This window comes from Vanacampus margaritifer, chromosome 1, assembly GCF_051991255.1.
Source record: "Vanacampus margaritifer isolate UIUO_Vmar chromosome 1, RoL_Vmar_1.0, whole genome shotgun sequence".
Classification (NCBI taxonomy): domain Eukaryota; kingdom Metazoa; phylum Chordata; class Actinopteri; order Syngnathiformes; family Syngnathidae; genus Vanacampus; species Vanacampus margaritifer.
In genome coordinates, this window is record NC_135432.1 from 50,392,382 (window position 1) to 50,419,623 (window position 27,242).

The 27,242-nt window shown below is 38.7% G+C and overlaps 4 protein-coding genes across 16 annotated transcripts in view; 2 read left to right on the plus strand and 2 right to left on the minus strand.

Moving 5' to 3' along the window:
- The window catches only part of rock2a (rho-associated, coiled-coil containing protein kinase 2a), a 44,230-nt gene extending 31,070 nt beyond the window's left edge, over positions 1–13,160 (plus strand). For 2 of the 3 annotated variants that reach the window (XM_077578189.1, XM_077578347.1), the window contains 13 exons: positions 1,043–1,146; positions 1,571–1,757; positions 2,125–2,218; positions 2,297–2,391; positions 2,525–2,716; positions 2,846–3,014; positions 3,194–3,264; positions 3,812–3,900; positions 4,038–4,116; positions 6,248–6,515; positions 6,591–6,804; positions 9,813–9,860; positions 11,997–13,160. In XM_077578189.1, coding sequence (XP_077434315.1) covers positions 1,043–1,146; positions 1,571–1,757; positions 2,125–2,218; positions 2,297–2,391; positions 2,525–2,716; positions 2,846–3,014; positions 3,194–3,264; positions 3,812–3,900; positions 4,038–4,116; positions 6,248–6,515; positions 6,591–6,804; positions 9,813–9,860; positions 11,997–12,000 — 1,614 coding nt within the window. In that variant the 3' untranslated portion in view covers positions 12,001–13,160. The remainder of the gene's footprint in view (positions 1–1,042; positions 1,147–1,570; positions 1,758–2,124; positions 2,219–2,296; positions 2,392–2,524; positions 2,717–2,845; positions 3,015–3,193; positions 3,265–3,811; positions 3,901–4,037; positions 4,117–6,247; positions 6,516–6,590; positions 6,805–9,812; positions 9,861–11,996) is intronic. The other variant, XM_077578271.1, reaches the window with a different exon arrangement.
- Positions 13,161–13,259: 99 nt separating this feature from the next.
- Positions 13,260–18,431, minus strand: slc66a3 (solute carrier family 66 member 3). The gene is made up of 7 exons (XM_077578473.1): positions 18,199–18,431; positions 15,991–16,073; positions 15,767–15,836; positions 15,626–15,683; positions 15,078–15,198; positions 14,916–14,957; positions 13,260–14,731 (listed from the first exon to the last, which is right to left on the minus strand). The coding sequence occupies exons 1-7, from the start codon at positions 18,342–18,344 to the stop codon at positions 14,631–14,633; spliced, it is 621 nt and encodes a 206-aa protein (XP_077434599.1). The 5' UTR covers positions 18,345–18,431; the 3' UTR covers positions 13,260–14,630.
- Positions 18,432–18,792: 361 nt separating this feature from the next.
- Positions 18,793–23,428, minus strand: cimip5 (ciliary microtubule inner protein 5). 6 transcript variants are annotated; one of them, XM_077577715.1, is made up of 7 exons: positions 23,147–23,428; positions 22,156–22,399; positions 22,013–22,058; positions 21,202–21,432; positions 21,102–21,141; positions 19,593–19,763; positions 18,793–19,214 (listed from the first exon to the last, which is right to left on the minus strand). In XM_077577715.1, exons 4-7 carry the CDS (start codon positions 21,426–21,428, stop codon positions 19,017–19,019), a joined length of 636 nt encoding a protein of 211 aa, XP_077433841.1. In that variant the 5' UTR covers positions 21,429–21,432; positions 22,013–22,058; positions 22,156–22,399; positions 23,147–23,428; the 3' UTR covers positions 18,793–19,016. The 6 variants fall into 6 exon arrangements, with proteins under 6 accessions (XP_077433841.1, XP_077433821.1, XP_077433833.1 ...); XM_077577695.1 differs by having other exon boundaries at positions 21,202–22,058; positions 22,156–22,204; XM_077577707.1 differs by having other exon boundaries at positions 21,202–22,058.
- Positions 23,429–24,993: 1,565 nt separating this feature from the next.
- The window catches only part of LOC144059450 (CAP-Gly domain-containing linker protein 4), a 30,403-nt gene continuing 28,154 nt past the window's right edge, over positions 24,994–27,242 (plus strand). For 3 of the 6 annotated variants that reach the window (XM_077578595.1, XM_077578832.1, XM_077578948.1), the window contains exons 1-2: positions 25,910–26,073; positions 26,557–26,706. In XM_077578595.1, coding sequence (XP_077434721.1) covers positions 26,034–26,073; positions 26,557–26,706 — 190 coding nt within the window. In that variant the 5' untranslated portion in view covers positions 25,910–26,033. Of the gene's footprint in view, positions 25,209–25,909; positions 26,074–26,556; positions 26,707–27,242 lie in introns of those variants that run through there. The other 3 variants (XM_077578665.1, XM_077578743.1, XR_013295711.1) reach the window with 3 other exon arrangements.

Sequence of the window (27,242 nt, forward strand, 5' to 3'; positions counted from 1 at the left end):
TTATTTTGATGCATTTTTCTAATGTACAAAATGAACAAAACCAATAGCAGTCGACCAATAATACATTCTAAACAAAAAAAATCACATTAAAGCAGTGCATCATAATTATAAGTATAGCAATCATTTATTTGACCTAGTGTTAATTTAGTCAACAAAAATTAAACAAAAATAATTTCGTCAATGTACATTTTTCACCGGGCTAAATGTAGACTAGACTAGACTGGACTAAAACCCTCATTAATAAACAATAACTGGGACTAAATCAGTATGCATTTTCTTCGACTAATGAAGACGAGATGAGAATGTACTTCACTTCATAAAAACTTGACTAAAATCTATGGACATTTTAGTTGATGAACAAAAACGAGACGAAAATTATATGATTTTGTAAAATCTTGTCTCTGCTGATCTGTCACCGTGACACTGTCATGTGACACATAGTGTCACACCCCCTTTCAAATCTGCAGCTAGCAAGTGCAACAATCCAGGAAGTGGATTTACGGTAAACAGTTAAAAAAAGGTCAATTATAGTTATAATGCAACATTAATCCAACGGCTATAACGTTCCAACAGTAATGTTAATCCGACCACTAACTAATGCTGTCTTATTTACTAGCGCTTAGCATAGAGCCTTATTAGCCACTTGTTGATATACTGTAATCGTGTGTGAAGTTGTTTTTCATCAATAAGATGAGAGAAATTTTTTATGTGAAATAGTTTTAGATCTGAAGTGTTCAACATTATTTTCTGCCCCAAAAAATTACATGGGTAAAATGATTGTCCTGACTAAAACTAGACTAAAATGTTGACAGTCCCCCCCCCCTCCCCCTAAAACTAGGCGAATAAAATTGTTTTCTTGGACTAAAATGAAGACTACAATGCTAGATTTATAGTAGACTAAAAATTGACTAAATAAAAATGGAATGAGGTTGACTAACTATGATTAAAAACAAGCGCGATTGGAAAAGGACTAAAACTGAGATTAAGTTTAAAATGGCTGATAAAATTAACACTAATTTGACCTGTGTTTTGTGTTTTCCAGACATTGTATAAGACCCAGGTCCGTGAACTAAAAGAAGAATGTGAGGAGAGGAACAAACTCTTCAAAGAAGTGCAGCAGTCTTTTCAGGAACTACAGGAGGAGAGGTGACTTTTTTAACTTTTGAAAAATAGTTTTTTTGCAGCCAGAATTTTTTCTTTTTTGACATTATGTTGCTAATAGCAGCCTATAATGGTACAGTGTAACTGATGATTGTACTGATTGTAGGTCCGTCCATGTATCCTATAAATGAAGTGATTATAGCTGACTCGATAGAGTTAAAAAAAAAAAAAGTTAGAAATATACATGGCTATACTTAATAATGTGACGTTCATGTAGTATTTGTATTTATACTACAAGTAAAGTGTTACATAAAAAAACAGTATCAAATTCTCGAGTCCTTGTAGTCAAGTGATAAGGTGCTGTTAATTTAGATTCTACATTACAGGCTGGATGTATTTGTATTTGTAATGTACTATCGTGTTTTTTTGGGTGACTGCTGCTCAACTTCATATTTTGTAAATCATTCAGAGATTCTCTGGCTGCCCAGCTAGAAATCACACTGACTAAGGCTGACTCAGAGCAGCTCGCTCGCTCGATTGCTGAGGAGCAGTACTCTGATCTAGAGAAGGAAAAAATCATGAAGGAGCTGGAGTTGAAGGAGATGATGGCCCGCCATCGTCAGGAATTGTCGGAGAAGGACATTACCATCAATTCGGTAAATTATGAAATCAGCATATCGCTGGCGTCGGGCCAAAACCTTGTACCTCCAAAATAAGACCGCTAAAACAACGTGTGTTTTTCAACCATTAACATTGCATCGTCAAAGAGAACAAGCCATTTTCAACACTGTAGATTGTTCAATAATTGGCAAAAATGACACCCGCACGTGTGGACTGACCAAAAGTAGGCTATACTGTAGAGTTTTGAAAAAATATGCCAAATTGTGACTTACGAGGTTTTGGCCCAACGGCAGTAATATGTGAGGCATTTAATACTGGTAAAAGATACTTGTATAAGTAACACTCAAAACTACAATATTGTACTATATATAATAAACAATATTATATTATATGATGTTACAGTTGGAAGAAGCCAACAGGACCCTGACCAGTGACGTGGCCAACTTGGCTAATGAGAAAGAACAGCTCAACAACAAAATGGAGGAGGCCCTAGAAGGTATTGAAAAGTTTTATATTTGAATATACTACCGCTAAAAATAGTCAACATTGTTGCAATTTCTTTTTTTAAATTTAGAAACTGAGAAGTCAAAGGATTGGGAGCAGCAGATCAATCAGATGAAGCAGACATTTGAGAAGCAGCTTCAGAATGAGAGGACACTGAAAACTCAGGTTTTGTTATGTTGTTATGTCCAACAATGGTTGTGCAATGCTGTGTTTCTTTCAACACTGCAAGATACTTGCTCATCACCAATATATTTCAGGAGTTGGATTTGAAAAAATAAAAAAAACTCTCCGTCTACAGGCTGTCAATAAGCTGGCAGAGATCATGAACAGGAAGGAGGTGCGTGGTGTAAGTAGTCGCCGTGGCAATGACACAGACATGCGCCGCAAGGAGAAGGAGAACAGAAAGCTGCAGCTGGAGCTGAGATCCGAAAAGGAAAAACTCAACAGTACCATAATCAAATATCAGCGAGAGATCAATGAAATGCAGGCAGTGAGTAGAACGGTTTGGTTTTACATTGTTTCGTGAGATGTTTTGGATGGCAGCTGTGCCAAGTAATAATAACTGCCTTCACCCAGTATATTTGATCATCCTCGTTTCCTTTTTAATTGTACTTTGTAGCAATTGTCAGATGAGAGTCAGATGCGAATTGAGCTTCAAATGGCTCTGGACAGTAAAGACAGTGACATCGAGCAGCTGAGGAACCTCCTTCAGTCACTCAGTGTTCAGTCAATAGACTCTGCCAGCATCAGTAGTGGTCCGGACTTCGACGCTGATGATGCCTTTACAGGTAAAAGTTAGAGATAAAACAAAACTGATACATGTATACATATATTTCACATTCATTATAATTTTTATATTAATATGATAAAAAATGGCATTAACTCTGAGTTCAATTGGAGATATAAATCCTTTTTTCTTCTTCTTTTTTTTTTTTTTAACATGAGGCGGCTTTTGTTTTTCTCTTAGAAACAAGGCTTGAAGGGTGGCTATCGCTCCCTGTACGTAACAACACCAAGAAGTTTGGATGGGAAAAAAAGGTAAACATTTAACTCATTCACTCCTATCCATTTTCACTAAAGCAACCCCCTTCGCTCCCGGCTGTTTTACTGGATTTTGACTGATTTTGCAAGGCCCAGAGAATATCATGTTCTATTGCTATAAAAAAACATGGAATCTACCAAAAGAAAGATTAGAGTCTCTTCTTTCAAATTGTATTTGTATCTGTTTCCGTTTTGCAGCATTTAGCATTAGAATATTGCTAAGTTTCATCATTATTCACAAACCTGTTGAAAACACTGGCAAAAAGAGCTTGTTGCAACATGGCTCTGGTTGATCTCTTATAATCTGCTGCCACCTGCCATTGCTTTAAGCGACCTCTTCAGGTCAGAAGCTGCATCAAAGCCTTTTGCGCGCTCTAGCATAAAAAACACATAAAAAACGTATAAATGTGTATTTGGGTGTGAAGGACCTTTCATTAAAAAAAACGTATTTATAAGTTTTTGGGTTTGAATGAGTTAAAAGTGAAAGGTTTGGAAAATGTACTTCTTTTTTTTGTCTTAACTATGTTCTCTCTACTTGCTGTAGTATGTTGTTGTGAGCAGCAAGAAGATTCTCTTCTACAAGAGTGAACAAGACAAAGAGCAGTCCATCCCTTATATGGTGCTTGATATAGAGTGAGTACAACACCTGAATCGAATCGTAACAAGAACACGTCATTTATCAAATGCATGACCAATTTACTTCTGAGAGTGAGCATTTGTTTATCAGTGGGCCATTTATGATATGTTTTATGTGTTTGTTTTCCACACAGCAAACTCTTCCATGTGAGGCCTGTCACTCAAACGGACGTGTACCGAGCTGATGCCAAAGACATTCCAAGAATATTTCAGGTCTGTAATTGCAACTTCACTCTTTTCATCGCTAAGCATGTACTATATACTGAGTACATTCATTATATTTAAAGATACACTTTCCTTCCAATTTATAGTGGAACCTCGGGTTATGAATAACCCGCTTTAGGAACAATTCGGGTTACGCACAAAATTTTCATAGAAAAAATACCCCTATTTACATACAGTACTATTTTCAATCTAGTTAACAGTCTTGACATAGACTGGAGGATGAATACTGTATGTTGTGCTTCTTTTCGCGGTGCATGGCCATCATTGGCTCCATGCATAACGCATTGCTGTTAATTGAAGAGTTGTTGTATCCGTCCTTGGTCGTAAGGTGGAAAGCTTTTGGCAATTTCGGCGGAAGCTTAGTCTGGTGGGGAAAGAAAAGCCCGGTGGTGGCCCGCCAGGCCTATAAAGCACTGGGGGGAAACCCTGACATTGTTTCACACAAATCTTTATTCTACAGGCCATTGTTAGGAAATCCCTAAAACTCAAATTTGCTGTTTTAGCAGGCAAAATTGCTGGTTTGGTTCTGACTTCACACAACAGCGCTCTTGAGATTGACAATTCTTACATCTTACTGTTTCTACTTTCTAGACAAGAAAACATAGTTTGCTGATATGCATAATTTGAATTTAACAAATAAAAACTGCTTATTTAAAAAAAGGAAACTGATTATTAATTTTTTAGTGAAATGTCTTACCGTACTTTCTTCCGTGTACTCATATTTGTTCTCTTTATCTGAATGCTCAGTTATTCGATAAAAATGTTTAGTAGGATATACTCTATGAGTAAAATATTTGATAGCTGTAGCCTTCTTTGCACTGGGTGGGTAATAAGTTAACTTTCCTGTCACGACTGACTCCTAAACCCTGCTTCGCGTATTGAGGAGTGAATCATCTTGACATGCACTCTTGGAGGCAGTGATGTGCTAAAGTAGCTTACCACCCCCCCCCCCCCCCCCCCAAAAAAAAAGAAAAATAGTATCTACTGCCGCAGGTACGCATGTTTTTCAATAAACGCATCAAGAAGACACGTGTGTTTTTGAGTTTTAGAAACAAGGTTTTGTAACAAGAAAAACAATATTTATCGCAGATAAACAAAAGAAAAGGAACAACACGCTCACATTCTGAGATGGACTCTAGGTGTATTCAATGACCGCGCACGCAGTAGGAAATCTCAGCATACTCACAAAAAGCTCGAAGGACTGATTTATGTTAATGTTTTTTCGGTTTTCTTCCACATTTTTTTTTTAAGGTTAGGGTTAGGGTTAGGGTTAGGGTTAGGAACAAGGAAGATTTTCGAAAAATCACCACTTTTATGTGGTAAAAGTCATAAAATCCGCGGCAGGCAGGGGATACAAACCTCCTCGGGGGCAACCACCCCGGCACAACAGTGCCGCATTTGGCGCATCAGATTCAGCGTGAGGGCCCCTGAGTAAGTAGGGACAGCCATCGTTTGGAAATAATGCGGACAAATGGAGCTGGTATCAAAGCCGAACGCAACTGCTCATGTGTGGGAATTCTTTGGACTTATTCATTATACCATTATCATTATATTAGTTGAAAAATTATATGAACACCGCAATATTATCGTTTATTGCAATAATTTCTGGGGCAATTTATTGCCAAGTAAAATTTCTTATCGTGACAGGCCTAAATGGAGTATTCATCAATAGATATCTTTACTCATCTTCTTATTTGTGTGTCGGTTCCAGATGTGAACCATTGATCCTCATATTCAACTTTGATGTCAAACCCAAATGCCTGTTAGTCTACACCAAAAATAAAGGAATTGGCCAATATGCGCACACAACATACAAACTGACGAAGACAAGCTGTAGCAAGACGTTGGATCCGACACATTTAACAAAAAGATCCAATCCTATCTTATTTTAACAATATTGTTGTTAATGTATGGACTTTCACACTGAACTGGAACTGATTAAAAATAACAAATCAAGTGCTTTAACCATGGCATCCTAAAGTGCCTACAAATGGGGGGGGGGGGGAGTACAGATAAAAGGATGAATAATTATTTGAGAAAGATGGTTAAAAGTGCCATTGAGTTTAAGTGTTGAAGACAAATGCACAACCTGAATCATTCCTTTCTTTCGGCTCTTTAGATTCTTTATGCCAACGAAGGGGAGAGCAAAAATGAGCCTGAATTTCCTGTAGAGCCTCTGCCAATTGGTGATAAGTCCAGCTACATCTGTCACAAAGGCCACGAGTTCATCCACACACTGTACCACTTCCCCACCAACTGTGAGGCTTGCACCAAATCTCTGTGGAACATGTTCAAGCCTCCGCCTGCTTTGGAATGTCGGCGCTGCCACATTAAGTGCCACAAGGATCATATGGACAAAAAGGAGGAGATCATTGCTCCTTGCAAAGGTAAACTTGATCAAGGCAATTTTTGGAGTGTAGTAATAATAATAATAATTTTAAAAACTTTTTTTGTCACTTCAGTGAACTATGACGTGTCTACGGCCAAGAACCTGCTGCTGCTTGCCATGACTCAGGAGGAGCAGCAGAAGTGGGTGAGCCGCCTGGTGAAGAAGATTCCCAAGAAGCCGCCACCTCCTGACAACTTTTCACGCTCCTCACCACGCACCTCCATGAAAGTTCAGCCCAGTCAGTCCATTAGGAGACCCAGTCGACAGCTCCCCACCAGCAAGAGCAGGTAGAAGAATGCACTGTTTTGTATTGCAAGGCCTTCGCGTTCCTCAATGGGATAGCTCTTTCAATTGTAAGATGCCATACGTGTACCACGACTCAGTATTCTTCTAATTTGAAGCAAGAAGATATGGTGTTGAGTGAAAGTTCACTGTTATAGGTGGCGACCATTGTTCTTCTTGCTGTCCACATAAATAAACATATTTGGGCATGATAGCTTAAAATAAGTTACTCAATTAAAAAAAAAAAGTATTTTGCCCATCTTGCGCTGTAAATATTGTTCATATAATAATAATATCATGCTGACTAGGTAAGCACTTTTAACGGTGTAAGGTGGATCTTGCTTTAAAGGGAGGCACTGTGTGTAATCTTTAGCGGCATCTAGTGGTGAACTAATAATTCATTTTAAATCACACTTGATTTCAATAATGTGCAACAAAAAAAAGTTCTCATCAAAGTAAAAAATGTTATATAATCGTAGGTCTAGTAATTGCTAATTATATTACATAGGGTGCCCGTCCTTACGGGAGGATGACATGTTTTGCCACCATCTTCCTGCTACGGATACCCGAGGGACTATTTTGCCAACGCAGTGGTGTTGCCCTGGTGGTGCTTGCATCTAGTGTTTAACCCAATGGGTTGACTGCCGCTTACCTTCCACGGGGTCTGCAGGTGGTCATCGCTGAGTCCTGATTCGGGCTTCCGCCCCGAGTCAACTTCCTGCTTTGCTCTCGCAATCTTTTACTAGGGCGGTGTGGCTCAGTGGTATGGTGTTGTCTCCCAATCCACAGGTTGTGGGTTTGATCCCATGCCATTGTGACCATGTCGAAGTATCCTTGAGCAAGATACTGAACCCCCAGCTGTTCCTGATGCTGCGTCATCAGTAGGTGAATGGGTAGTCGAATGTAAAGCGCTTTGAGGGCCCTTGTAAGGTGGAAAAGCGCTATATAATTGAAGTACCATTTACTAGTGATGCACCGAATGTACAACTGTACATTAAAATGCTCAGTTGCTCACCCCGCGTTTGGTGTTTAATGTACTATTCGCTAACATGTCCGTGGTGTGGACGCATTTCAATTTATATTGTGCTTTGTTAAAATGTCAGTGCTAAATAGGCCTAAATATTTTATAATAATAGTATCATTTTAATTAACTATAACAAATGCAATGCTAACAAAAAATCTGCATAATTTTTTTAGGGTTCACACCAGCTGCGAAGTCGCCTTTGCTTGCCGAGATGCTTGTTCATTCACACAAAATAAGAATTGGTCGGTAGACTCTTTAAGGGTGTCAAAAGACTTTCAGGTGATGTAGCTTGTGGAAAATGAAGTGAAACCCATCTTCTAGGGTCAAGACAAAATTAATAAATTTTTAGTTCCTACGGTTTGGGCCCCAATAAAAAAAAAAGGCCAGGAAAAAACTAAACTGGTGTAGTTGCTGTCTGGAGGCAACAGTGGCATTAAGGAATTTTCATGTCATACTGCAAGCAGTAGAGGGCACAATGAATTCAGAGAAAACAAACTGGAAGATGGCAAAGTTTGTTTGTTAAACCTGGAAATACAGTTTTCATCTAGTTAAAGTACCACTGATTGTCACACCCACCTAAGTGGGGCGAAATTTGCTCTCCGCATTTGACTCATCCCCTGAGGGAGCAGTGAGCAGCAGCAGGGGCCGCGCTCGGGAATCATTTGGTGATCAAACCCCCCAATTCCAAACCTTAATGCTGAGTGTCAAGCAGGGCGGCAATTGGTCCCAGAGTCTTTGGTATGACCCAGCCAGGAATTATTATTATTTTTTATTATTATTATTATTATTGGAACATGGGAGTAATATGTTGGCTGCAAAAAATGAAAGCGAGTCAGTCAGTTAATTTACAGAATACATGGACGTGATGCCGCATGGTCAGAATTTAGGATGTTCAATACTGTACCATTTTCTTTCTTACCGATACTCAACTCGATTAGCCACCAATACTGATACCAATACCGCTAGTAAATAAAATTCCCCACCCAAAAATGACAGATGATTTTAAAGAAAGACCTTTATACCCCAATATATATTTTTTCCTTAACATTGAATGAAATTAATGGCAATTCATATAATTTCTAGTTCCTGATCGTAAAGCGGCAGATAATGGTATCGGTCACTGCCGCGAGTACCAATACCTTCACATAAGACTGTATTAGCACCGATACCTGGTATCGGTAGTCGCCCATTATGTCAGGATGGTGCCACCTCTGCCTCGATTTGAGCCAGGAAAAACCCTGAATGACAAGATAATTGATACTTTGTTTGAGGCAAAATGTTAATGGACATGAATTTTGGAGACGTAATTTTTCCTCTGCTTTATTTGTCTCTCGGACAGCACATGCCAGTTTATTAACATGTCAGACATGTTTGTAAATGTTGTCTGGCCTTTCAGGTTGGTGGACTTTGAAAGTCTTCAAGAACGCCACTGGCCCTTTGATGATATTGATGATGATCATGCTTCTATATTCATTTCTGATGAGCTACTATGGTAACACTGTGTGCAGTGCAATGGTTTCTGTTGGCTATGGTTGGTTATAATGCGTTTTGAGTGGCTTGGACTTTTTTAATTTTAACCATATTTGTCACTTATTTTGACAAATATGTGCAAATTGTTGTGGCCAGTTTGGACAAGCTGTTCACAATATTTCTTCTTAATAAATGTGGAATTGGGCGGAGAATCAACCAGGGGCCATGTTGGAAAAAAAGCTTATTACTCACATTTTTAAATAGATTTGTGAATAATGATGACATTTTGTTTTCAGTTTAATAGGTGTACAATTTACTCTTGTCCATAGTATACATTTACAGTACAAATATGCATTCCAGTTTTTGACTCATGCCTGACTTCTTTGCACCATAGTGTCTGGTAAATTCACAAATTTTGGATCTCCTCTGCTAATGCTGTACTGTTTTCTCCTAAAGGGCCTGTTTTCTCTATTGTTTGTGGCAGGATCGTTTGACTCATTAAAATGTTTCGATCACTAGATCAAATGGCCTCAAATTGATGCGAGAGGACTCCAGGAGTAAACTATGGTACAAGATGATTTTGTGGTGGTGGGCAACTTGCATGGTGGGCTCAATGCATGCATCAGCTTGGGGTGCTTAAATGAACACTTTTTAGAGGGTGGATAATACAGAACTACACGGTGACTACCTGTAAAGTGGAGACAGTTTATCGACACTAGGCAAAAAGCAGCACAACTAATGGGAAAAAACGTTACCAGTAAGACAGTTCTGGGGCCTCATTTATAAAGCTCGCGTACAAACAAAATGAGGCCAAAACTTTATGGCCATTTCACGTCGTTTGTTTTCTATAAATGCCACCTTTGGCGCAAGTTCGTATGTAGTTTTGGCCTCATTATGTTTGTACGCAAGCTTTATAAATGAGGCCCCTGGAGTCCACCAATTGCTTCATGTTACAAATACTAATTGCGCTGAATTTGAAAAGAACTATGTTTGTGCACATGTGTAAAGATCCGTTCCTCGAGGGCCTGAGTCCTGCATGTTTTTTAGTTTTTTCTACTCCAATACCCTGATTCAATGATCAGGATAATTATCAGGCTCCTGCAGAGCTTGCTGATGACCTTAACTCATTTGCTCCAAAAAACGCATAAATACGTTTTATTTTAAATGTTTTAAGTATCCCAAAGACGTATTCATACGTGTTTTATGCACTGCAAAGAACTGTTGAAGAAATTGTAGTTATTACACAAACGGCCAGCAGGTGGCAGCAGAGCAAACTAGATCAACCAGGGTCCATGTTGGAAAAAAAGCTCATTACTCACATTTTTAAATAGATTTGTGAATAATGATGACATTTTGCTATATTTTAATGCTAATTGCTGCAAAACAGAAACAGATAGAAATATACTTTTTTTCCTGATGAAAGGAGACTCTAATCTTTCTTTTGGTAGCTTCCATGTTTTTTATAGCAATAGAACACAATATTCTGTAAAAAAAAAAAAAAATCCAGTAAAACAACTGGGAGCGAAGCGGATTGCTTCAGGGTAAATGACTGTGAGTGAATGAGTTAAATATGAATCAGCTGTGTTGAACTGCGGTCCTCTAGGGCGGAAGTCCTGCAGGTTTTAGAGGTTTCCCTACTCGAACTACAGCTGATTCCAATTAACAGTATCGTTATCAGGCTTATGCATAGCTTGCTGATGAGCTGATCATGAATCAGCTGTGTTGAAGAAGGGAAATATCCAAGACCTGCAGGACTCCGGCCCTCGGCGGCGGATCTCGCCATCCCTGCTCTAAAACATGCAGGACTAATGCCCTCGAGGACTGGACTTTGACACCACTGATAGTGTTTCTGTCACCAATGTCCAACATGAAACACTAAGGCCACTTAGTGGCAGAAAATTACCTCAGCACAAATGTATGATTTGGTGTTTGACTCTACTTTTAACCGTAACTGATTACTGTAACTTTATGAATTACTATAAATGACTGTATCAATGAACTAAATGATACACTCACATTTGTATTCATGGAGACCGTATTTGTCCACTTTTATGTTAACAAGTGTATGAAAAACTTGAAAAATATATTTTATTGTGCATTTAGAACAGATATAACCTAATATATAAACAGTATATGGATATATGTGTGTATGTATTTACATGTGATCTGGGCATTAAATTAGTTTTAAATTGCATTAAAAAGCATTGCATTAGATTAGATAGAATCTGCAGAAACCCTGATACAGTACACCCACAATATTTACATTAAGTGAACACACGAAGAAGAAGACATGCCCATATTGTTTGTCCACAAGCATCAAAAGCTGGCAGTGATGGCATGGAAGCAATATTAAATGTTGCATAGTGGTTAGCTGATATAGGCTGTCTTAATTCCTACCATCTGATTTAGATGAGGGTCATCAGCATTACCCCACTGGCTGCAGAGTGATCAATTATTTTGCCTATTTGCTGCATTAAACTTTATTTACATCATCTTTACTGGTCTGTGTTGAAACTAAACAGAGGGTGACTTGAAATGTGCGTATCTGTGTTTGAGCAGACAACATTGCCAGTCAGTATATTTTGTCAACCTTGAATTGCCGGTGAAAATCCAACCTGGCCTGATTCCCATCTGAAAATATCTGATACCATGTGCTGTGTTTGGTCATTTTTCAAACTTTCAACTGCTTCTGTCTTGCTGTAGCTAACCTTGCGCAGGAGGATTGAGTGCATCGCGAAGATGTTGGCTCTTAAAATGAAGACTTTCTTACGAAGCTCCCCTGGCCAATCAGCACAGTGGAGTTCACTTCTCCACGAGTCACCCTCCTGCTTCCCGCCACGACTTCCAGCAGCTGATCTCCATTCAAGTCGACGTGGCCGGTCGGACAAGCGCTTGGCAGACCGCGACTCTCTTCAGGAGCATTCGACGCCTTTCTTTGAAGTAGGTCTCTGGGGTCTCCCATAGAACAAGATGGGCTGCGCATACCTCAACGCTTGATTGAAGGACGCTCATTTCCTCCTCTTCTTCATTGTGGACTGTGGCCAAAGTACTTTAGTGTTATCGTTGTCGGTATAATGAAGGATACTAGATCTTGTTGGTGTAAGTTAGTGAAGAAACGACTTGAGCAAAAGAGCCACCAAAGTGCTGCTTACTGCCATCTGCTCGGTCACGCATGAACCGAAAAACACTTTGAATGTCGACTTGTGTTAAAGTTAACCCCACCGCTCTGCACTGTCAGTCCAGCCTTGTATTGTTTACTAAGTTAAAGGGATGGCACCCTCCTTGCTTTCCTGATCCAAGCGCAGCACCTGCTGTTTGAATGTAAAACGTGGGATGTACCAGAGACAAGACACACGCATTGTATTCCTTGGATCCAAACTTACGTGACTGAAGCGCTTTGTTCATCGCAAAGCGACCGAACAAACTTGCATGTTCGCTTTTTGTCACACACGTTCACACATGCAACACATGACGTGTGTGACGTTCACATCTATGAAAGTGTACCAATAAGCAGTCGACATGCTGAACAGCACTATTTGTTTTTTCTTCAAAGGTGATTCTTGTGATTATTTTTGTATTAAAAGTAACCAGACGTTAGTTTGGGCACATGGTTGTGTGTGTGTGGATGTGGCTTTTATAGCAAGTGGAGGGAACACTGAGTGTGTTTGTGTGTGCGCTCTCCTTTAACCATCAAGCATGTTTTATACTTATAAATATACACAGTATATATTTTACATGCCATACAGTGCACATATTATTTATACAGCTGTGTCCACTTTGTATTGAAGGGCTTGACATCCAGACTGCATGTTGGCTAACAAACAGTTCTCTATAATAACCACTTCAACAATAAAGATGTGGATGTGCCTTTTGGCTGCTCGGCTATCATTTGTCTTTGCTGAAATGAACTTTGAGTACAGCGGGCAACTCACTATTACCACCACGTTAATGAACTTCACACGGCAGTCAAAGTTTAGCTTTATTTAAAGATTGTTTGGAAAACAATAACATAAAAAGGGTAAGATATCCTGAGTTGGAAAGTGTCATGTTTGTCCTTGCCTGCTACAAAACTATTTACATTGTAATAAATTGTTTAATTTTTTTCTGGGCATTGGAATGTTCTTAAAAAAAAAAAGTTCAAAACACGGAGACGTGTTAGGGTCACGTATATATATATATTTTTAGAAGGGGGCGGAGGGGGTAATATTCGGAGAGAAAAACTCATACCATTTTATAAAGTGGCAAATTTGCGAGAGAGAAAACTAGTAAATTTGCGAGTTTATAAAGTAGGGTTAGGGTTGGGGGGTGACTCCGAAACTTGCAAAAAATACACGCAGCATAGCTATAGTCTGGATGAGGTACTGGCTTTTGTCCACTAGGAGCTAACATAAGGAGTCGTTGGTGGTTAATGGAACAATCTTTATAAAATAAAAAGGCAGGAAGGAGACTAATTTCTTCTTAATTTAAACTTTACTCATCATACCCGACAGCTAGAGCGACAACACTTCCTAGCCCTCTATCAGCTGACTAACACTAACCAATCTGAAGCTAGCATCCTTTAAGTAAATGCAAGTGAATGACGGAGAGCAGCAAGCAGATACGACACATAAACTTAGCTACTTGTACAAAAGAAAATACCAAAATGTAGGAATGTGTAAATGATCATTCTGGAAACGTAATGTACAAGTAAAGATACATTTTAACAAATTAACTTAAATGCTTGACCCTCAGGGTGTGGACCTACATAAAGAGTCTTTATCACTGGCAGTACCCAACGCTTCAAAGTGCGAATGCTTAACATGATATGGTTAATCTCTGCTAAAGCAATTACTATCTCCTTATTTGAAAACTTGACCGAAAAGTATTGGCACAAACATCCGAGTAGTACGCTATGTCTTTTACTCGTAAGTTTCTGAGTTTTTCTCTCGCAAATCTGCCACCAAATTTACAGGGGACGGGGGGTGTGGGGTTTTAACAAATTTACCACTTTTTAAATTCTCTAATTTGCGCATTTCTTCCTCTGAATATTACTCCCCCCCGTCCCTAAAAAATTTTTTTTATATGTGGCCCTAATACGTCGTCGTAGGAAAATAAAGCTTCATGAAGCACTTGCAATATTTTTTTCCTCCTCTAGATGGTGCTCTTGGTTTAAAGATAAAGGCTCGTGAAATGGATATTGATTACATTTCCACTGTGAGGATAAGAGGATCAGATAATGGATGGATGGGTGCATCTTTAAACCAAGAATGCCATCTAGAGGAGTCAATATCGCAAATGGTTCATGAAGCTTCATTTTCCCAATACTTAGTGACAGTGTAACATTGATCTGTAAAGTGCTCAGTCGTCTTTGATGAAGCTGTGCCTGCGTCTTTGGTAATGGAGTACGCTGAGAAGCACCCAAAGGTTCAGCAGGGTCATGGCAACAAAGCGCACCAAAACTGCACTCATAAACACACACATTACATGTACAAAAGTTGCTCTTCTGATAACCTTTACAGCAATCATGGAAAATAAAGAGTAAAAAAATTAAAAATACTTCCATAATTCATATACCACTTTTGTAATATATTCCCTTTTTTATTACATCAACAGCCATGACGAGCTATACAACAGTGTATTTACCTTGCATGTCTCCAGTTGTCGCTATAGTGGTGTAAATCCGAGCTGAAAAGATATAAACAGTGATTTTAATCACATCCAATATTCAATCAATCATGAGCTGACATGCTTGTTTACTAAATGGTAATCAAGAGTAAAAATGTTCTTCCTCCCCATTTGCCTTACCTGCACATGTGTAGGTGGCCAGCGCCCACGTGAGGGCGCTCACCTGTCCAGCATCTTTTGATCTCCACAGACATTGCAGTTGGGCAAACTTGCTGGCTGCACTAATGAACGTGCACAGGCTCTGAGAAAAGAGAGAAGGTCTGAGGCAGTGCCTCAATGGAGGTTTTCACAATAATGCCCAGTTATGGTCTGTTCTATCATTTGGTTAGTGTTAACAACGCTCTCCTTGTTAATGTCTACTAAACATCCTATACAATTCTAGTATTTATCTATAGTTATACTTCCAAATTTGCACTCATTGTGGAATAATGTAACGCTAAAGCTTTTATATGCCTATTTCTAAAAATATGTCTGTGATGGAGCCATTTTGGCATTTTGCCAAAATTAACTCATACCTTTCATATAATTCACATTCTTGTACAATCCTACATTGTAAACTGCAGGACTGTTTGACCTTTGTACACCCCCCTGCTATACAATTCGACATTCACCCCAGTACTGCTGACAAACGTCATCATCCACTCATAGTAGTCATAGAGATGTATTACCATTGCAAAATCAATGATCCATTTTTCCACTGTGAGGAGCCGCCATCCCACGACAAAACTGAATGTGTGACATTAAGCGCCATGACACTAAAATGTTTCTGAATGTGAACAATTCCGAAAGAGACTGCTGCAGAAGGATACACAATGCTGTACATGAGGCTGTCCTGAAGTCGGCCGCCGTAGAGAAGAATCAAGATCAGAAGAACTACATCTGATGAGACAACAATAACATTTCTACCAATTTTGAACATTTACAAAATACTAGCATAAGTCAAAGTAGAATAAAGGAACTGGCCCTATACTGTTTTAATATTTTTGGAGTCGAGCAGTATTGCTAAATAAAACAAACACAGATTTAGACTGACCTTGTGCAATGAGAATGGGATATTCCAGGTAAGTTGGAGGTGGGTAGTCATAATACATCTGGTATGTAACAAACACAATGTACCTGTGAAGTAGATGAGAGGTCAAAGTTTGGGACTGAGCTGCTTGATAGTCAGAATGGATGAGAAAAGCAATGCTTTTTGAGCACACAGTTGAGCAATGCTGCGCAAATGCTCAACTGTGTGGCGTAAGAACAGATGAAAGCAAATATCCTCAAGTAGCCTAGCATGATGATAGTCCTGCTATTTAAACTCTACTGGCATGATATGTGGGGTACACCTGCACAATCTAATAACATCCCATGTAAGGGTTGTACAAATTATTTTTGTAAAATTTTAACTGGATCTCAAAACACCACATGAACGTGTGCTGACATATCAGTACTGTCCTTTAATGGGCAGCCATTCAAGGGCAAAAAAAAAGAAAATACAGTATATAGATGCAGTTTAGCTGTCAGGGTGACAAATAGTCAACATTAACACAAGCTTGTATCCATTAGACTTAGCTTCAAAGTTAGCAAATAAAACAATAAACTTATTTTATTGCATCAATAATTACAATCCGGTCCAGTACAGAACTGCAAAACTCTTAAGCCACTACTAAAGCTTTAACGGCTGCAAGTCATTTGCACATAGTAAACAGTAAATATTAGGAGAGATGGAGGAAAACACTCCAGTGTTGTTGAGTTAAAACTATTGGGTCAAAACATCTCCCCAGTGAAATGAAAAACTCTTTGCCAGTTATATAAAATATAAATGAATAAATAAATAAAAGCTAAATTTTATGTTTATTTTTATTATTTTTTCTCTGATACAGTATTTACATTTGTTTGAGGTATATGCAAAAAAATGTGAGGAGGTTAAATACTTTTTCACGGTACTACTTGCCAGGTTTCAGTCTGTTTTGGGTGTTTTCTGATTTCATTCTTGTAATGAGAGAAAGTCACATAAGAGCCATCATAACACGATGTAATGGTAACTATACAATAATCATCACATTACATACTGTTAGATATTAACATTTAAATTCTTTATTTCATATATTAACCATTGTTATACATTATTAACATTTTAATTCTTTATATTAACCATGTCGAAATGTTTTGTAGATGTGAGGTAGTGTTGAACTCAGTATAATTTGACCTTAAGCTGGAACATATTGTTTGGTCTAAAAAATTTCTTCTCAGTGTTCTGTGCGAAAACACATTTAGTCCTTGAGAACAGAATCTGCTTCGAACACACACACACCCCTGACTCTGTTTGCGCCATCGCTCACGGAAAAGTACCCAGAGAGTATGTTTTGTCTACAAATGAAAGAGAGGCGGTCTGTTTAACTATAAGAAGCCATCTTCCCTGCGGAAGAGACACATTCGGCACTCTGAAATTCCACCTGTTACGTGATGTTTGGAGTCTGTCACGATGTCCAGAGATCTCTGTTTTTTATTGAATCATTTTTGCAAAGGTGTTTTTTCTTACATTAAATCTGTCTTCATATTTTTGGAACACGCAAAGAGGAAAAATAAATGTATTCCTCTTCAATACACATCATAAATGTATGCAACTTTCCATTGGTTGAAATATGAAATTACAATAAGTGGTGATTAATTAAGTCTACTTCCATGCTGTTTAAGTCAACTTGTAAATATTTTTGTATTAACGCTCAGTAAGAAAAAAAAATAAGAAACGTTCTAAGTCATGCTTTGGTCAGGATGGCAGTCATTTTTGACTATGTGCAGTATTAACTTTTTCAAACTGCAGCAGCATGCAAGGTGACAAGTAGGCTCTCATCACATCAGAGACCTTTGGCACTAAAGGAAATAAAGTACTGCATACTGAGAAATGAAAACATGGCTCAACCCTACACTTTAAACCACCATCTCACAACAACAACAAACAGACACACACATCCAGGCTCTCAATGTTTAAGGGAAAGCATGCTTCATGGCGCCGCAGAGTGACGGAAGAGATGAGAATTTTATGACACGTCTCAGACAGCAGAGCATTCCGAGCTACTTTCAACACTTCAAAATGATGGATAACGTGTAAATAAAGACGAGGGAACACCTGCAAAATCAATTCCTTTCTCTGCATAAATATACCAACAACAAAAAAACACACACAAACACGACGCCCTGTGAAACCAAACATTTGTCTCCAGAAATTGTTCTACAACTGCTACAATCTACTCACCCGACAAGTTCAAGCACAAGACTGTTGAGGCTGACTCCAGTTGTGGATTTCGCTCGCAACAGTACGAAGATCTGCGGGAACTTCAGCACCATGCACGCCAGCAATATAGACACATTGGCCACGTGCAATAAAGTGTCGGATTGCATATTGTTTATGAGTTACAATTCCAAAATTTGACCTATTTAAGCATCAACCCGACACTCCAGAAGATGCGCTCAGAGTAGTTTCGGGGAGCACCATTTCCGTTAGTACATTTCAAAATAAAACAATGAGCTCGCTTATTCGCCGATTTTTCTGACCAAAGTTGCGATAAATACTTTTATTTTGAAGATACATGTCTCTGGTTTCCTTTATGCAACTCGTCTCCTGGTCACCAGCGGACGCTCACTTCCGTATGGCCTACTTGAGTTTCAATAGATGAAAATGGCAATTTAGGCCATGTCAAATTCATGTTAGAAGAAGAAATGAGTAATGCATTGGCGTGTCTAATCTAAATAATACAACGGCATAGACACAAACACGAGAGTTTAATACCAGGGGAAAAAATGCATGACAATAAAGACATCAATTTGAACAATATTTATCTTTTTCTTTTTATATATAAATTGTGTTTGGGTGAATACAAGGAAAACATTATTTGCCAAACATTTTTGTAACAATTTGCAACACACATGTATGCAGAATACATTCTGATGACAAATAAAGCAGTTATGGCAAGTTGAAAAGCTAGCAAAACGGAACCCAACACAATGTAAGGACAGAAATATCCCAACTTGGTCAATTCATGCATCAAGATGAGTGAATAGGAAGTGACATATCTAGCATGACATCATCTCTGGATCCTGTTTGCATTTGTGATGGCTTCCAGACCAGGATATAATCCTGTCTAGTCTAATCAGTTCGCGTCCCAATGGCGTCGACAATCGGCTTCCAAATATTTGGTTAGATGTGTTGGGGTAACAATTTGAGAAGAACGATGAATTGTCAGGGAAAGGCTCATCTGTCTTCAGCTCCCCCTACAAACATTAGCAGCAGAATGAAAAACAACAACACCTTTTTAAAAACAAAACTCCAACGTCAAAGATAACAATGAAGCAATTTTAAAATTTGATCACATTTTAAAAGTGTGTGCTTACAGCTCTTCTAGTGTACGGTGTGCTCAAATGACCAACACAGTGCATCACATACATACAGTAACAATAATTTCTAAGATAATTAAGTGTTAATTGAGTGTTTTTCTCATGTGTGGTCTCGCTCGCATTTTAAAAGTAAATCGAGATTCATAATCTGCCTGTGCTGACTGCTAACCCACTGTAGAAGTTCAAACCACACTATGACAAAAATAAAGTACCAGCATTTACAATGTAGTAGTGATGTGTCGGTCGCGAACGAACCTGCTCTGAGAGCCGGATCTTTGACGTGAACGACGGGAGCCGGCTCCTGACTGGGAGCCGCTTTTTTCTCTCTCTAAAGCCGCATTTGATTGGTGAGTATGTGTGTGTGACGTCTCTGTGTCTGCGCTCAGCGCTGAGCAGCAGAGGGGGGGAAGGGCACACGACAGCACGCTGCAAGCAGTCACACACACTCAAACCCGAACGGGAGGGAGGAGACGAGAGAGAGGAGGAGAGCGCTTGTATTAACGACAAGGTAAAAAAAACAGTTAAAAAATGAGTGACAAGAGAAAACGCAGCAATATATGGACACATTTCAATACAACAACTGACAAAACTAAGGCAGAGTGTAAAGTCTGCAAGACTAAAATTTCATATCGGGGAGGCTGTACAAACAATTTACAGCGGCACATGAGAAGAAGAAATAGGATCAGCCCCTCAAAGTTAAGGCACTTGTCATTTCTGAATGTAAATCCAGACTGAAGAACACTGTTTTCTGGATGAAGATTTTTTATTTTATTTTTATTTTACACATTTTAATTTATATTTTGCTGTGTGATTCTGTTTGTCTGTTGTTTCACTTGAAAATTGTTATTGTTAAACCTTATTTAAGTTCATTTGTAAATAGTTAAATGTTTGTTTTGCACTTTCTATTTGAGTTTATACTCGAGTTTATAAATAAAAGTGTATTTTATACAACAAACATTTGATATAGTGCAATTTTTTCACATAAGTAATTCATATTGCGCATAGTTTTAAATTGTTGTTGGTAATATATTTATTTAAGCGACAAAAAGTCTAAAGAGTCATTTGGGAGCCGAAAGAGCCGGCTCTTTTTAGTGAACCGAACCAAAAGAACCGTAATTCCCATCACTACAATGTAGTGCCATCTAATGGTTAAAGATAGAATGCAACAATCTAAATCCACATGCACTACGGCGCCTCAGAGAGACCACCTTTGCAAACCAACCACCAATTATTATGTTCGTGAAGTTCTTTCCTTTGGGTGTCTGTAGCAAAAGGATGGAGGTGAAACATCCCTGCTTCCTGTAAGGTGCGACACACTCTATTTAATATAATCATTTAAAAAAAAAAAACACATTTATGTGACATATATATATATATTATTGAAATTAATGCTGTTTTTTAAATGAATTAACATTGAAAAAAATTCAAACATTGAGACAATTAATGTTTTGTTTGGAGTTTTTCTTTTTTTTTTCTTTTTTACAGTTCATTGTAATTGAATTATTTTTTATTTGTTACTGCTATATGAAAGTTATTAATTCATAATTCACAACTAATAAAGATTTTGTGGGTGCAAGGATTTGGTGCTTAATAAGATAATTTTAATGTAAACAAACAACGCCCAAAATATTATGAAATTTGACAAATAAATGGACATGTTCGCATTGGCACGCTCATGCTATTAATGCAGTTCAGAACAGAGTAGATGGTTTTAATAAATAAATAAATAAATAAATAAACAATACAATACAATACTACACTTACCAACTGATCGTAATTCCGCAGGAAACTCCAATTCTTTTCCCTGTGAGTGCATTGTTGTTGTCAAGCATTGTTTATTTTTCGATCTTGAAAGTGAACTCACCATTCCAGCACTGCTCTCCTTTCACTCCACACCATTTCTTTCCACGCTTGGCCTTGTTTGACGGGATCACTCGCGTCTGCATGCCGCGTCGAGGACGCGATCATGTCTTTTCTTTTCTGCAGACTTTCGGCCGCAGGTGCTTGCTTTGTTATCGACCTGCTTTCTTTCGCTCGTTCCGGTAGCCGGTAGCCAGCGGATGACGCGCGTCTCACGTTGTTGAAATCCATTTCACTCAAGAGTAAACATGAATGACTTATTTAGAGCTAGCCGTACAGGAGGCCCAGTGTAATTTCAGGTCAGATGACCGGTGGATCAAATCACTGCCACTACTTCCGAGTGTGTTTACGTCTCCATGGAAACGGAGCGTGGGATCGTCCGCTTTTGTTTATTGAAACTTGTAATTAATTGGGCTTGGAAATTACTGTCAGCGATACATTTTTATATAGCTATAAATAATTGTATGCTGTACTAATTGTAATTGCAATTAGTATATATAATATTCCCTCGAAAAACATACGCCTCAATAACCCATTTGTGCCTAAATTTCTTTGTCAACTGATATAATTTTACCAGTTGACTCCCTCTGAATCAGATATTTATTTTTTCTATTTTGTACTTAAAATTTTTAACCGGCAACAATTGTTGTCAGTGGTCACTCAACTTGTCACTATAGTAAAATAATTATAATAATAATTATAATAATAATATACTACGGTAATCCAAAAATAATATAGTCATAATAAATAAAGAAAAAGGTGGAGGCGGTGAGGAGTGTAAAACAAACAAACAAAAAACATAAAACGGAACATACCAATGTATATGATCATCCCAGGATCATGGTTCAAACCTTGGTTTTCCTGTATAAAATTTAAAACAATAAACAATTTAAACTGATTCCTTTAATCATAAATAACATTAGAAACAGCACAGATTTTACTTTTTGGGTGTACTCACACAAATATATGGTCCCCCAGGCGGGGGAGCGAACTCACGCCAACCTGCCCTGAAACAGCACAGAAATGCAATGCATATGATAACCTACATACCATATTCTCAAATATCCATATACTCAAAACTTCTAAAGCAGTGGTGTCCAAACTCGGTCTTCAAGGGTAGTAGTCCTGCAGGTTTTGGATGTTTCTCTTCTCCAACACAGCCGAAGCTCATCAGCAAGCTCTGCATAAGCCTGATAACGATCCTGTTGATTGGAACAGGTGCGTTGGAACAGGGAAACATCCAAAACCTGCAAGACACCGGCCCTCCAGGACTGAGCTTGGACACCCATGCTCTAAACCAGAGGTGGGCAATCTCGGTCCTCGAGGGCCGGAGTCCTGCAGGTTTTGGAGGTTTCTCACTTCCAACACAAGTTGATTCCAATCAACAGGATCAATATCAGGCTTATGCAGAGCTTGCTGATCATATATCAGTTGTGTTGGAGAAGGGCAACATGCAAAACCTGCAGGACTTCGGCCCTCGATGCCCACCTTTGGCCTAAATGAATGACAAAACAAGCAGATATGATTCTATTGATGAATGTGTACCTCTAATAGCACCGGCTGTGCACCATGGCATTGTTCATGTGTGTGAAGAAAAGTGCACCTCCAATTTCACATCAAAATTGTTTACGTCAGTGAAACACAAGCTAATGTTAGCTAACGTAGAAAGATCACTTAGCGTTTAGCAAGAAAATAATAAAAGTATCAAAATCTAAAGACAGAGTACCTGTGATTTTATTTAATTAGGAAGAGTATTCTAAAATCAGAATCATTCTACAATTCATCTTTTTTTTTGCACTCACTCACTCACTCACTCACTCACTCACTCACTCACTCACTCACTCACTCACTCACTCACTCACTCACTCACTCACTCACTCACTCACTCACTCACTCACTCACTCACACAAACACACGCACACACATACAAACATGGACCCCACACCAACCTGCATCGTAGGCAAGTGACGGTTCTACTCGGTGCCACCTGTAGCCCACAATTCATCATTCTACAATTTGAAACAGTAAGTTATGAGCAATCCTGCAGATTCCCTTTGGTGACAGGCTATGTGCCCACTGGCAACAAAAAATATTTATCCCAAGTAATTTTTGGGGGGTGAGGGTTACTCTAGATACTTCAATGATTGAATAATCATAAATATATTTGGGAAGAAATCATAAGAAATTTATGAATGTTAACTTTTTCCTGGAGGATTTGCATTAGCCACGTCTTCAGCCAGAAGGAACAGGAAGCAGATGATGTCATGTGACAGGAAGTGCTTGGAAACAATATTTTATAAACCAAAATCTTTGTCTAAGTTGTCTACTAGCATATACGTGGAAAAAGTTGCATTAATACCTTTGATATTTTTTTACTGTGAATAGAAAATTTCAGTTATAGACTTCGCCAACAATTGTTGCCAGTGGTGCAAAACGGGTTAAGAGACTGTCCTTGAAAATTGAGGTTGTTGTTACAGTATGTAACCAATAGAAAGACAACACATTAAATAAAACTACACCTGGGTTATAAGCCTACATGGTGAAATCAAACGGCTGACAGTGACTTGTATATAGTTTCTCTGCTTTTACTGCATGCTCATAGGATGAAAACGTATTCTTTCCACTCCATGAAGTAATTCCAGATTCACCATGTTACTCTTTGTGTTTTGTCCTGAATCCCATACCCTGTTGCAAAGATTTCAACCTTTTGCCGAGGCACATAAGTGTGCCATGAAAACTAATAAGGTGTAGGTGTGCTCTGGGAAAGTATGCAATTTCATTTAATTGGTTAGAAAATTATTATTATTTATTTACGACAAACTAGTTTTTCTTTGTGCCTCTCGCTATACCAACGGTGTCTTGTGACAGGCAGAACAATTAAATGGTCTTTCACGAGATCAGGGTGGGCCATTCTGATACTCAAGGGCCGGAGTCTAGAGGTTTCCCTGCTCCAACACACCTGATTCCAATGAACTGATCATATGAATCAGGTGTGTTGGAGACTGGAGAGGGGAAACATCCAAAGCCTGTAGCCAGGACTCTGGCCCTCAAGGACTAAGTTGGCTCACCTCCATGTTTATAAAAAAGGGACAAAGTATAAAGTATACTGTAAAGAAATAATTATTTTAAATGAATAATGGAATGTATGGCATGTAATAACTTATTCAATCTGTTTTTTTGTTTTTTTACTTTGAAAATCTAAAATCAATGTGGTACATATGAAAATGTCACTTTCCAAATCACTCAGATGATCTATTGGACTATTTATGCTACGGTGGAGGGGAGACTTCCGACTTCCGGGTTTTCACATATCAACTTTGTTTCCGTTTCCGGTTTGCGATGTGTGGGCCGCGTCCCAGTACTTGCGCTTCCGCCTTTGTGCCCCTCGGTTGCCGGTTCCCGTCGACGGGTGCGAACCTGCGAGTGTGTCGTGTCTGTCTCAGTGTCCAAAGCATTTCAGATAGCCGAGACGCCCTCCCGCCGATGAGCTTGAGCGCGCGGTTGGGGGGCGCAGGGGTTGGGATGCGAGTGTTGGAACACGGACAGCAGTGGCCGGAAACGACGCTGATGTGTAAAACCCGGAAGTCGGAAGTCCGTGGCATATCCCCCATGTCTCATAATTCAGAATGAATAACGGCCACATTTTGTCATAAAATAAATATGAAAAGTGTATGTGCTTTCTTTATACAAAACTTATGTTATCATCTCATTACGTTAACATTAGTTTTTGGAATACTGCACTGTACGTTTAAAGAGGTCAAAATAAATTATTTTATTTTGAAGCCTGACACCCAAACCCGGATGTTCCTTTAGCTGCCCTGATGAGATGTGAGATTCCGGTGCTGATATTTCATATGAGCGAGGCCACCGTGTTCAGGTAAAACGGAAAGATATTTTACGCATCATTTTTGTCGCATAGAGTGACTTATTTTTTTTGTTTGAGTTTATATATATGTAGAGAGAGATCTTTTTGAACGATTTGTCCAACATTACAGCTACACGTTGCATCAGGTGTGAAATTGAATATGAGATGCATTTCTTCCGCTTATTCTGTTATGTTTTGATAGAGTGGCTAAAAATACAGAATGGGGTTATTTACTACTTGCCCTTTCTGGACTTGAGTAACGTAAGAGGTGATGTAGCACCAATGCCATCATTTAAGCAGCATCTTAAATAATGCTAGCCCGCTAAAATCACGTCCAGCATCCGCTAACATGTCACACGTGTGACGTTTGACAGGACATATATGAGATGCATTCAAGTACGAAACGGTGAAAACAAAAGTCTGCTTATCACTTTAACTGGAGTTGCAGTACGCACAACACAATAAGGAAGATAAAGAAATTAAGAGCAGCCCGGAGTGGGTGTAGTGTTTGATCAATGTTTTCATCAAGTGAAAAGGTGTCAGAATGGCAAATGCAAAAAATGTTTACATAGCACAGTGTATCACATCTGCCTCACAGTCCAGATGGTCCTGGGTTCCACCAGCTAAAGAGACAGTCGTTGTTTCAGGATACACGTTTGTCACTAAAGATTTAGACCAATGTGTTCTCTTCATTGTAGTTGACCAGTGGCATGAATTGGCAGCAGGGTCACAGTGCATGATACAGGGAGAAGTGAGAGTGACAGTCCAGACATGGACCATCAGTGGCACAAGGTCTTGGAAGAGAGCAGACTGTAAATAGAGCAGACAGTCAGGGGATTAGTGGGTTTAAATCGGAGGGACGGCTTGTGTTGTTGGTGTGTATTCAGTGTTGTTTTCAAGGAAGCAACCGTGTTGGATGTTTTACTCAACATCGCCTCGTAGCCTTAGCTTAGCTTGACTTGGATACTCTTATGGAGTTCAATGAGGAAAAGGATACAGCCAAAAACGACAGTGAGTGTTGTTTAGAATAATGTATTCGAGATTTAGGCTTGCAGGCCTGCATGTGTGCCACCTTCTACAATATACAGTATGCTTTCTGTTTAATTTCCCACCTCTTTTTCCTTTTAAAATTTGTAGTTTTTTTTTTTTTTTTTTTAATAAACTTACACTGAATCTGCATCTTTCTTAAAAGTATTACCCAAGGTCCCTTATTCTATTCTCTGGTATACAGTACTGTAGCTAGTAGCTACTACATGTGGTCACCTTTTGAGGTAACTTTGTAACTAAGGTACCACAATTTTGTACATCTTGTTAGGTTCCCTGAATTCGTATGAACTAATAAAGTCAACCCGAAAGTCGTGATGTTGTTACGAAGGTGCCAGATTACCTGAAACATTGAATGAAGCCATGCCACTGTGCCGTTGGGGTTGTCTTTGCTTTCTTGAGATTAGACCCACTTAAATTCTAAGAATAGGGCTTTTTATATTGTTCTAGCCGCTGGCCCTGAGAGGGAGATGACAAAGGAGGATGTTTCAGCGCCTGTGGAGGAAGATGCGACTACCCTGGACTGCCTCAATTCAATTTCTCCCCATCAGCGGCCGGTCATCCACCAGGTGGCCTCTGCACCAATGCCTGACGACTGTGGTGAGGACAAGACATGCATGAATGCACACACTCATGATATGCTTGTGTTGAAATGTTCACAAAGGAGTTAATATTATTTTATAGGTAAACTAAAATAAAGTGGATCCCCCTGTTTAGTAACATTACTCAAATTAAAAACAGAACTTACAAGGTCATCTTGTAAACACACACACGTTTAACATTACTGTATGCAAAATGGGTGAGTTCAAGGCTCAAATAGTTTTATCAAGCAATAAAAAATATGACAGTTTGTATATTCAACCATTTTTATTTCTTAAATTCACATTGTGCACAGAAACATAACTGTATGTTCTTGTGGAAAAATTTTCAATGGGGCAATTTTAAACACATTTATATTTCAGAGTTTATACTTAGTATTTTTGAATGTATTATAGGTGATCTTTTAGTAAGGTTAAATTGATTTTTTTTTTTATAGACAGAGATCAGATTCAGATCTACTGTAAATTATGTAATTTTGTGAACATTTATTGTGCAGATCTCAAAAGTCCAAAACAGAAATCAGGATTCTATTGTGA

Bases quoted from the DNA above. Each gene is read 5' to 3' on its own strand.
- slc66a3 (XM_077578473.1), bottom strand. From the start codon at position 18,344: ATGCAATCCGACACTTTATTGCACGTGGCCAATGTGTCTATATTGCTG. The intron at 16,074-18,198 runs GTGAGTAGATTG...TCTACTTCACAG, and splicing joins CTTGTGCTTGAACTTGTCGG to GTACATTGTGTTTGTTACAT. The intron at 15,837-15,990 runs GTCAGTCTAAAT...TTGTCTCATCAG, and splicing joins TCCCATTCTCATTGCACAAG to ATGTAGTTCTTCTGATCTTG.
- cimip5 (XM_077577695.1), bottom strand. From the start codon at position 21,428: ATGGATTTCAACAACGTGAGACGCGCGTCATCCGCTGGCTACCGGCTA. The intron at 21,142-21,201 runs GTGAGTTCACTT...ATGCACTCACAG, and splicing joins AGGAGAGCAGTGCTGGAATG to GGAAAAGAATTGGAGTTTCC. The intron at 19,764-21,101 runs GTAAGTGTAGTA...GACTGCTTGCAG, and splicing joins TGCGGAATTACGATCAGTTG to CGTGCTGTCGTGTGCCCTTC.